Source organism: Urocitellus parryii, chromosome 6 (genome assembly GCF_045843805.1).
Source record: "Urocitellus parryii isolate mUroPar1 chromosome 6, mUroPar1.hap1, whole genome shotgun sequence".
Taxonomy (NCBI): domain Eukaryota; kingdom Metazoa; phylum Chordata; class Mammalia; order Rodentia; family Sciuridae; genus Urocitellus; species Urocitellus parryii.
The window spans coordinates 37,548,008-37,559,804 of record NC_135536.1 but is presented as its reverse complement, the minus strand read 5'-3'; the positions used below and the strand labels follow the sequence as shown (position 1 = coordinate 37,559,804).

Sequence of the window (11,797 nt, the reverse complement as noted above, 5' to 3'; positions counted from 1 at the left end):
ACAAGCTGTCCTCAGCAACCATGACCAAACTGGGCTTCCTGAGCAAAGGATATGTCATTGTTGTTTTGAACACTGAGTACATGGGTCACTGAGGCACACCGTCTTCAGCATTGCCCCCACCCCATTCTTCCCATCCCTGTAACCCCAACCCAACCATCTTGTCTATTCACTAATATTTTCTTGTCTTCTGCCACAGCCAAAGAATCTCATCTCCAATGTCCTGAGTCTTACAAAAAAAATGGTTTCACCAAATGATCATCTTTCCATGATCACCATTCAAAGAGAACCAAGGAAATGAGCATATTTCTGAGACCACAGGACTCACTATGGCCAATGTTTAGCACCTATAGCACCCCATCTTGTGACCATAGGTTCCTGTTTTCTGCTTCTGTGGTCAGCACTGAATCAAGAGTGGTGGGAGCTAAGCCATGGCTAAAGTCTAACATAACCATCAGATCTTGATCAGACAGTGAGGCAAGGGTGAGATCATCTCAGAGGAAAAAGCCCCCACACACCAGAAGAGAACACTGAGAGTTTAAAGACCAGGAGGACGCACCAACATCTTTGATCAGAGAGGCCTTCCTGGGAAGATGAAGCCACTCCTGCTCCTGTTGGTCTTTCTTCTGTGCCCAAGGACAGAGGCAGGTGAGTGACTATCCCCAACAACTGAAGCCCAACCCCAAGCTCAGCCCTGCTCATATGCTTCACCCCACCATTCCGGCTTAGGTGCACCTCCAGTAACTTTCGGCTTAGCAAGGTGAACCTCACCCAAAGACTGGCGGGCCTCATGGGGATGGGAGCACAAAGGAGGAGCAGGGCAGAAGGCTGGTTTTCATGAGAGTCAGTGGCCACCTTCCCCTTTCCCAGCTATAACCTTTATATCTGGAAAGCAGGCCCTTTCACAAAGACATATGAAAAAACAAATAACCAATTCCCCAAGAAAAGGCAGCTGAGAGAAAGGAGCTGGCTTCTGTAATCAAGGTAAAGCCCACTATGTTTTTAAATTAAAATCTTAATATCTACCTTCAATATCCACCTGCTTCTCCAAATTTGTCATTCTCACACTGCCCAGGAATGAAGCTAAAGATCCATTTGATCTCAGAATTGTGGGCATTCTCATCCCTTAACAGATATGTGTGCCTTGGTTCAGCCCCATGTTCTCTCAGTTCATTTTCAGTTTCGGATGGGTGCAATGGCTTTGTCAGACCCCATCATCCCTGGTGCTCAAAATCTCACCAGCACTACCCCTCCGATCTCAGCCACAGGATACTCAGGAGCCATTCCCTCACACAGCCAAGACCTTTACTGGGCACCTACTGGCTCCAGCAGACAAACATCAAACATGACTCAGCATCCTGAATTTATGTGCAGAACCCAGTAGGAGCTCAGTGGGAACTAAAGGGGAAACAAGTGGGGAAAGAAGATTCTGGGACACTTCAGAGAAAGGACTGACCAGGATCTGTGGGGACGTTGCTACTTGTTCCAAACTCAAATCCTGTCAGTCAACATTGACATCTGAAGCGGGAATTACAGAGCAAGGACTGCCCTGCTCTTGGTCAGAGGGAGTATCTGAGTCTTGTGGGTCACTCTTCGAGCCAGGAATGCTGCCAGGAGCACACTCAGGGCCCCATGTTTGTTGCTGCTGTCTACTTAGACCCTGCCTCTAGGGCTTCAGAGCCAGGCAAGCAAGGAGATCAGGGGCAGGGCCAGAACAACGGAGCATGGAGAGGGTCTTTGGTGAGGTCAACTTTCTGCTTGATGAAAGTGGTTGAGGACACAAGGCAGTACCCAATCAGACACTTTATATTCATGTTCCTAAAGGAGGATCCAGTTGAAAAACTAAAAGAGAAGCAAGGACAGAGAAGACACAATCAATAATAGTGAGCAGAGGGTGAACAGTGGACATGATAAAGACAGGAGGAAATTCCAGAGACCATAAAAAAAACAAACCAAAACTCCCACACCAGATACCAGCACTGGGGCATTTCTCTTCAGAGCCATCTCTCTGTCCCTTTGTCAATAAACCTGCTGCTTGCTTCATATATCTGTGTCCGTTTCTTCAATTCTTTGCTGAGCAAGGACAATGAACCCCGCACCCCTAGATGGTAACACCACCACACTCAATCCTTCCCTCCCTGGAGTTGATCCCAGTCTCCTCTCTTCAGCCTTTGGCTCCATGAGCACCAAGGGCAGGACAGAACCTTTCTTTCAGGGAAAATCATCGGGGGCCGGGAAGCTGTGCCTCATTCCCATCCCTACATGGCACTTCTTCGGATCAAGACTCTAACTAAAACAAAACGATGTGGGGGTTTCCTTGTACGTGAGGACTTTGTCCTGACAGCAGCCCACTGCTGGAAAAGGTGAGTTCACACATCTAAAGAAAACCCCACAGGGAATCCTCTATTTTGGGCCTGAAGACAAGACTCTGTGGAGGGCAGGTAAGCTATGGGAAGAGAGGAGCAGGTCAGTGCAGGTGGCTTGTTATACAAAAGGAGAACATGGATCAAGGCTGGATGGGAAGGAGGTGGGTTTTTCCCAAGAGCCCAGAGTGCACATGTGAGAATTTCAGAGTCTAACCTGGAGACACTTGAGCTCTATGCATAATTTGAGCACCCTCCATCTGCTCCAGGAACTGCACCAGTCCTGGATGCCAGGTTAGCAAAGGGCAGAGATGCCCAGCCCAGAGTCCTGTCCCCTACACGTCCTCCCAACTCCACCCTGCCCAACCCTGAGTAACCATTTTCCTTCAGGGATCCTGAGCTGTAGCCCCTGTGACTCTACCTCCCTGTCTTCTCTAGGAGCAGATCCATCACTGTCATCCTGGGGGCCCACAACATCAAAGACAATGAGAGGACCCAGCAGATCATCCCTGTAAAAAAAGCCCTCCCCCACCCAGATTACAACAGCAACTATTTCAATGACATCATGTTACTGCAGGTGAGGAATGCCATTCCAATGGGTCTCGCACACTTCAATCCTGGAGGATTAAATCTGCTGTCCTTCTGTCCAACCATGCTTCCTAAAATGAAGCCTTCACTTGTCCCAATGCCATGAAGAAGGCAACCCCATTACTATTTGGAGTTTTGTGCACTATTTGTTGAAAAAAATTGCCTTTATCTCCTTTTAGTTGGAAAAGAAGGCCAAGCTGACTGCTGAGGTGAGCCTCCTCAAATTACCCTCAAGAAAATCCCAGGTTACACCAGGGATGGTGTGCACTGTGGCTGGATGGGGACTCATTGGCCAAAATACATCCACAACAAAACTGCATGAGGTACAGCTTGAAATCCAAAAGGACAAGGAATGTCTCTCTCGTTTCAAAATATTATACAACTCCGCCATCCAGATGTGTGTGGGGAATCCAAAGGAGAACAAGACTTCTTTTAAGGTGAGTCACCGGCTTTAACCATTCCCTGCCTTGGGCACAGCAGAGTTTGAGGAGAACCAGGGCAAAGGGAACTACTCATGCCCCTATGTACTCAGCCTTTCACCAATTCAGTCTCTGGTCCTGGGGTCAGTGGAAACTGAATGTCATTGGTCACTTCATGGAAAAAGACTTACTGGGGGAGGAGAGGCCTTAGTCAACTGGAAGGAGTAGTCAGGATCAGTCTGAGGACCCCCGCCCCTGGACTGAATGAGGACTGCCCTATTTCTGAATTCACAAACAAAGTGTCCACTCCCAGTGGAGAGGCCAGGTGTGAGAATTGGAGGAGGCCAGCTAATGGTGTTTTTTTCTGCCCACAGGGAGACTCTGGGGGGCCCCTTGTGTGTAAAAATGTGGCCCAGGGCATTGTGTCCTTTGGGAAAAAGAAGGGGATACCTCCACGTGTCTACACCAGAATCTCAAGCTTTAGGCTCTGGATTGAAAAAACAATGAAATCCTTCAAACTCCAGGGACCAGACTGAGAGGCCTCCAGAACTGATCTTCATCTTCTCTTGTACAAAGGCCCAAAGTGCACTGGATGGAGGAGGCGAGGGGAGACTGGTGCTTAATAAACTTTCATCTCTAGAACAGAAGTGCTAGATTCCTCCTTTCTTCACCAGCATAGCATTCTGTAAGGTTCTGACTGTATGTCCAGCAGGATCTGTTTACATTTATGATTCCTTACAAGCTTCCCCTCAGGCACACTCCACCTTCCACCTCTAGAATACAAAACCACACTGTGTTGATACTGGCTCCAAATTACCTGTCCCAATGCCAGCTCCCTGCAGCAGGTTGAGTTTAAGCTACCCAGGAAAAAAAGGACCTTCTCTAGACAAAACTCATTCCTACAATGCCATCTTACATCATTCTGTCCCTACACCCTAACCCTACCTTGCTTGTGAGCCGCTATTAAAACACAAAAGACCCCAGATTTATAAAGGGAATTGTATTTCCCACCTGGTGGAAAAGGGTAGGAGCCTTTTGGAAAGGTGTGATTCATGCAGGGCTCCCTCTCCAAATCAGCACACCTGGCAGCTTGGAAGCATGAAGAATTTCAAGAAAAATATTCTGTGTCCCCAGATGCACCTTAAGTGTCTGTCATGGCCCTGTCATGGGGCCAGAGCCCAGTGCAGTGTCTGGTCTCCCGTCAGCCCATCCTCCCACAATCCCAAATGATCTTCCGTCTTAGTCTGAGCCAGCTTCTCTCCACCTCCCATGTCCAGGTTCCATGGAACCCTTTCTATCTGTGTTCACCAAGATTCTCATCCTTAATGGATCTTGAGCACTAGCTCACCTTCTGCCCTATTCATGAAGGACCAGGAAGCTGGGAATGTCCTCAGAACTCTAGTCCAGAGCTTTCACCTGGTCAAGGCCATGTCAGTCCTCCCATGCAGAGGATTCTTGCTCCTGAGCTCAGAGCCAAAGACAGGTCACACTCGGCAGCCTGATCCCTTGCAGGCTCTTCCTTTGGATACCACTGAAAGCCTGGCCTCTGGACCAAGCTCACTGATTGGTACCCTGGACTATAATGTCCATCAATGTGAGAAAGTCTGCCTCTGTAGCAGGACAGAAGCAGCATTCTGCCATCAACCAATACATCAATGCTCATTGGGCAAATACTTCGTGCCAGGCAACAGGATCCCTGCAAATCAGCAGTCATCATGGAATCCATGTGGTTTATCTGATTTGCAGGTCACTTCCTTCTGTGGCTTTCCAGGCCTGGATCTAAGTTTAATTTACAAAAATCAAAGGCATGTGCTTGTCGAGATAATAAAACTCATTTGAATTGTCCTGATGTTACATGGTACAGTTTTTGAGCACATTATCATAGCAGACCTAAGAACTGCTGTTTATGAGGTTTAGAGAAAATAGAGATTTTCTAGTTTGTCAGTGCTTAAGAGTACTCCCCTGGGGTTGGGGTTGTGGCTCAGTGGTTGAGTACTCATCTAGCATGCATGAGGCACTCTGTTTGATCCTCAGCACCACATAAAAATAAAATAAATATATTGTGTCCACTAAAACAAAAAAATAAATATTAAAAGAAAGAGCATCCCTCCCAGGAGGCAGGAGGAAGTTAGGGAGGAGTACTAGAGTGGAACACACCTATCTTGATTTAACAATGGCATGGAAAAGGAGCTTGTACAGAAACTCAAACATCGAACATATTTTATCTTTTTCTGAAGTCTGGGGTCTAACTTTAAGCCTGGGCCAGTATGAAAAGTTACCCTAGTTATTACTAAGACCTGGCCACACCCAAAATTGAACCAAGATAGGCAGGCTTAGGTATGCTTAAAAAAATGTAAGCTTCCTCTAATCTTTTTTTTAATATATTTTATTGCAGCTTTATACATAGTATGTGGGTTCATCTGACAAACTCACACATACCTGAAAATCAATTTTGGTTCATAAGGCCAACCCTGTCACTCCCATATTTTTCTTCCCATTCTCTCCTCCCCCATTTGCCTTCTTCTATTCTATTTGATTTCCTTTTGTTCATCTATTAATTAATTAAATTTAATTAGTAATGATTAAATTTAATTAATTAATTAATTAGTATAATTAACCAAATTATTTATTGGTATAATTGACGTGCTTATTATATTTGATTGGTTCTTTATAATAGCTATTCCTCCCTCTGCTTTCCTTAATTTTACTCTAGTTTCAGCACAAGAGAGAAAGCGTTCAACATTTGGATGCAAAATTTGGCTTATTTCCACTTAGCATGATATTCTCCATTTCCTTCCATTACTGGCTATAATTTTATTCTTTTTTATGGCTGATTCAAACTATACTGAATATATATACCACAATTTCACAATCCATTCATCTACTGACAGGTATTTGTGTTGATCCCAATATTTGGCTATTTTGCATTGTGCTGCTATAACCTTTGAGGTGATTGTATCGCTATAGTGTATCCATTTTTTTCCTTTTTCTTTTTTTAGTTGTAGTTGAACACAATACCTTTGCTTTATTTATTTACCTTTTTATATGGTGCTGAAGATCAAACCCAGCGCCTCATACATACTAGGTGAGTGCTCGATCACTAGTCACAATCCCAGGCCCAGTATATCTATTCTGTCTTTTGGGAAAATAGCAAGAAGCAGGATAGCTGGATCTATCCCTAGGATAGGGTTCTATCCCTAGTTTCTTGAGGAGTCACCATCCTTCTTTCCAGAGTGGTTGTACTGGTCTGCCATGCCACCAACAACATACAAGTGTTCCTTTCTGCCCATAACCTTGCCAACATTTATTGTTGTTCATATTCTTGATCATTGCCAACCTCACTAGAGTCAGATGAAATCATAGAATAGTTTGGATTTGATTTCCCTGAGTCTAAAAATGGTGAACATTTTTTCATATATTTGTTGTCCATTTGTTTTTCTTTTTTTGAGAAACTTCCATTTTGTTCTTTTGCCCATTTATTGATTAGATATGTTGTGGGGGTGGGGGTGGGGGCATTGTGTGTTAAGGCAAAGTTCTTTTTATATTCTGGATATTAATCCCCTATTGGAGGATTAGTGGGCCAGGATTTTCTCCTATTCTGTCAGCTCACTCTTCACACTCTTAATCATTTCCTATTCTGTGCAGAAGCTTTTCAGTTTGATGGCATCCCACTTTTGAAACTTTTTTTTTCTTATTCACTGAGGTCTTATTAAGGAAGTTGATGCCAGCAACTGCATGCTGAAGTATTGACCCTATGTTTTATTTTCCAGCAGTTGTACAGTTTCTGGTCTAATTCCTAGTCTTTGATCAATTTCAATATGAGCTTTGTGCATGGTGTGAGAGAAAATCTAATCTCATTTTTCTTCAGATAGTTATGGCTGAGTCAAACTCCACTGAATATATATATACCAGAATTTCTGAATCCATTCATCTACTGACAGGTTTTATGTTGATCCCAACATTTGGCTATTTTGCATTGTGCTGCTATAACCTTTGATGTGATTGTATCCCTATAGTGTATCCATTTTTTTTTTCTTTTTAGCTGTAGTTGAACACAACATCGGATGGGATGCCAGCAAACTGAAAAGCTTCTGCACAACATAAGGTTTCCATTTTTAACAGGATGTCTTTTCTCCAAGAGGCATTTTAGGTGCCTTTGTCAAATATCAGACAGCTATGGGTATGTGAATATCTCTCTGGGTCTTCTATTCTGCTCCATTGGTCTTCATGTCTATTTTATGCCAATACCATGCTATTTTTGTTACTACAATTTTGTATTTAATTACAGATCAGGTATTGTAATACCTCATGCTTTATTTTTCTTGCGTACTATTGCTTTGGCTATTCTGGGTCTCTGATGGTTCCAGTTGAATTTAAGAATTATTTTTCTAATACTGTGAAGAATTATTCACTGGGGGTCTTATTAAGGAAGTTGGTGGCAGCAACTACGTGCTGAAGTATTAATATTTTGATGATGATTGAAATGAATCTGTATATTGCTCTTGGTATTTTGGCCATTTTGATAATATTGATTCTGCATATTCAAGATGGCATGTTTTTTTCATCTTTTAAGGTCATCTTCAATTCCTTGCTTTGGTGTTCTATAATTTGCCAGGCTCTTTTCCCTCCTTATATGTGCTTTTAGTTAGATTAATTTTTTTTAATATTTATTTTTTAGTTCTCGGCGGACACAACATCTTTGTTGGTATGTGGTGCTGAGGATCGAACCCTGGCCGCACGCATGCCAGGCGAGCGCGCTACCACTTGAGCCACATCCCCAGCCCTAGATTAATTTTTTGAAGTTACTATGAATGGGATTACTTTCATGATTTCTTCCTCAACTGAATCACTGTTGGTGTGATGTTGGAGTGATGGGGGGTTCAGCAGTTGTCAACTGTTAAAATAATCATAAACTTTATTTTGTTTTAAAGAAAACAGCAGGTGTCAACTATATCATCCACAGCAGTAATGATTATATCAGCACTAATGGAGGTGGCCAGAGTTATATAAGACAATTAGTTTTGAAAGATGGTAAAAATACACTTTGGGGGAAAGAAAACGCATGGGTAAATTAGAAAGGACTGCCCAGTTTCAAAAAGTGAACAGAGAGAATGCAGAAGAGTTGTAGCATGTGATGTTTAAGTGAGACAAGGGGAAAATTGAAGCAGCAAAGTAATGGGAGAGAGGGAGAGAGAAAAATAGAATTTAGCCATTAGCAGGAGAAGGTAAGAGAGAAAAAGAAACAAACATGAAAATAATACAAACCAAACCATAATATATAATAAAAAGCCTAAACCCTCAAAAGATAATATTACAGAACATTATAATTGAAAATCCTCAAAATGAAAGAAAAAAAATACTTATGTTCCTAACCATCAGCACAGCCAGATTTCACACTTAGGCATGCGTGCGCACACACACACACACACACACACACACACACACAAACACATGAGAAGTATTAGAAATAAACAAATAATGATCTCAAAGGAATGAAGGAAATATCTCCACTGAGACGGTCAAAATAGTTGACCATATTGGGTGGTCACTGTCCATTTCCAACAATCTTTGTTTCTGTTTCTTCTTGAGCTATGTGCTGATATGGCAAGGGTTGGAGATTTTTGTATTGCTCTATGGTTTCCAATTGGAGCAGATTAAGATTGAAGCTGTTTGATATAAGATTCAGCTTTCCTTCTCACCAGTGTGAGTTAAGATGGGTTAGGATGTTCTGTCAGTTAACATTTCATCCATTTGGACTTGTTCAGTCTCCTCCCAGGATACAATTATTCTGCCACATTTTATGAGGGGAGTTCCAGCAGGTGGCATTGGGGTCTAATCAGGCCTCAGGGCCTTTGTTGGGGGAGGCTTGCTTTCAAGAGATTATTCCACTTCTCCCTAGGGCTTGACAGTAGCCCATCTCTGTATGAGTTTGTTTCTCAGGAACCTCCAAAGTAAAACAACTGTGGGGTTAAGGGGCTGGTCCTCCACTCACTGCAGACCAGGGGCACAGCCTTCCCAGGCTTATTTTGTAAGTGTACTTATTCCCCCCACACACACTCAGATTCCCATCCTACACCAACTGGGCACATGAGCTGCCAGACACAAAGGAGAAGTGAACTGGGCTCCCCTTCACCCCTCCAATTTGAGTCCCCTTGGGTATATTCTACTCCAAGACTGTTTCACTTGTATATTTCATCCACAAAAACTAAATATACTTTCTTCTCAGTAGCACATAGATCTGCCTCTAAAACAGACCATTTATTATGCCACAAAGTAATTCTCAGCAAATACAAAAAATACCAATGCTAATCAGAATTCTATCTAATCAAAATGGAATGAAACTAGAAATCAATGATAAATTAAAAAATAAAAGCTCCTCCAACACCTGGTGAATACATAATAACTTATTGAATGAACAATGGATAGCAGAAGACATCAGAGAGGAGATTAAAAAATTCTTAGTCCACCGGTACAGAATAGAGGACACAGAGACAAACCCATATAAACATAGTTATGTCATACTAGAAAAAGGTGACAAAAATATTCACTGGAGAAAACATAGCCTCTTCAACACATGGTGCTGGCAAAACCAGAAATCCATATGTAGCAAAGTGAAATTAAACCTCTCTCTCAGCCTGCACAAAAATCAACTGAAAGTGGATCAAAGACTTAGGCACTAGAACAGAGACTCTGCACCTAATAGAAGAAAAAACAGGCCCAAATCTTTATTATGTCAACCTAGAATCTGACTTCCTTAACAATCCTTCTAAAGGGAATGAAGTAAAATCAAGAATCAATAAATGAAATTGATTCAAATTAAAAAGCTTCTTCTCAGCAAAAGAACAATCAGTAAATTGAGAAGAGAGGCTACAGACTGGGAGAAAATCTTTACCACATGCACCTCAGATAAAGTATTAATTCTCTAATATATAAAGAACTCAAAAAACTTAACACCAAAACCACAAATAATCCAATTACAAAATGAGCTAAGGAATTAAACAGCCTCTTCACAGGAGAACAAATACAATCCATCAACAAATATATGCAAACGTACCCACATAGGTGGCCTGTGTCAACCCCTCCACCAGCAGGCACCGACCAGAGCCCAGACTCTGGCACAGGACCGACTCTTCCAACCAGCAGACTACCACAGGAGTCCAGGCCCAGCCCAGATACATCCACACTGACTTGTGAAGAATCCAAGTCCAGGGTAGGTCCAAGTTCGCCCTCCCCACACATACCTAGGAGCCTAAGCCTAACCCACTTCCACCTTGGGACACTGCGGTCATCACCAGAGCCTTCCCTACAGAGTAGCCCCTAACTTTTGGACAACACACATAGCCTAGAAGCAGCTGCATCTCAGAGCAGGCATCCCAAAATAAGTGTGAGGTCCACGTTTTCAGCCCCACCTCTGTAAGACATTGCTTCCATCTTGGGGCACCTTAACGATTATCTCAAGTTACCTCTGCTATTGCCACCACCAACTTTACATGCAGTAGCATACATTGAGGAACACCAGCAGGGTATGGAAGCCAAACATCAATGTGAGATACAGAAAATCTGCATGGGTACTACAAGAATATAGGGTAGAAACTGTAACATCTCAGATCCACACTGCAAGAAAGGAAGACACATAGACAACAGGAAAAACAGGGTTGGAAAGTGCCCCAAACAAATCAGGATACTATAATAACATATCCCAAGGACAGTGAAGTTGATAAAATGTCAGAGAAGAAGTTCAGAAGTTCATACTTAAAATGACCTGTGAATTAAAGATTGACCTTAAGGAACAATTACAGGCAAAAAATGATCACTCCAACAAAGACATAAGAGAGCAAATACAGGTAGCAAAAGATTACTTCAAGAGAGAGATAGAGACTCTGAAAAAAATCAGAAATCATTGAAATTAAGGATACAATAAATCAAATAAAAAACTCAATAGAAAGCATAACTAACAGATTACATCACTTGGAAAAAAGAACATCAGATAATGAAGACAAAGTATACAATCTGGAAAATAAATTTGATCATACAGTGAAGATAGTAAGAAACCATGAACAGAACATCCAAGAATTATGGGACAGCATCAAAAGATCAAATCTAAGAGTTATTGGGATAGAGGAAGGCACAGAGTTTCAAACCAAAGGAATGCATAACCTCTTCAAAGAAGTAATATCAGAAAATTTCTTAAGCATGAAGAGTGAATGGAAAACAAAATACAAGAGGCTTACAGGATACTAAATGTACAAAATTACAACAGATCTATACCAAGGCACATTATAAGGAAAATGCCTAGCATGCAGAATAAGGATAGAATCTTAAAAGCCACAAGAGAGAGGAATCAGATCACATATAGGGGGATACCAATTCATATATCAGCAGATTTTTCAACCCACACCCTCAAAGCCAGGAGATCATGGAAAAACATAT

At 42.3% G+C, this 11,797-nt stretch overlaps 1 protein-coding gene across 1 annotated transcript; it reads left to right on the top strand.

Moving 5' to 3' along the window:
- The first annotated feature begins 584 nt into the window (after positions 1 to 584).
- Positions 585 to 3,903, top strand: LOC144255428 (granzyme B-like). Its single transcript, XM_077800116.1, has 5 exons — positions 585 to 645; positions 2,213 to 2,360; positions 2,805 to 2,937; positions 3,128 to 3,385; positions 3,742 to 3,903. The coding sequence occupies exons 1-5, from the start codon at positions 591 to 593 to the stop codon at positions 3,901 to 3,903; spliced, it is 756 nt and encodes a 251-aa protein (XP_077656242.1). The 5' UTR covers positions 585 to 590.
- The last annotated feature ends 7,894 nt before the right edge of the window (positions 3,904 to 11,797 follow it).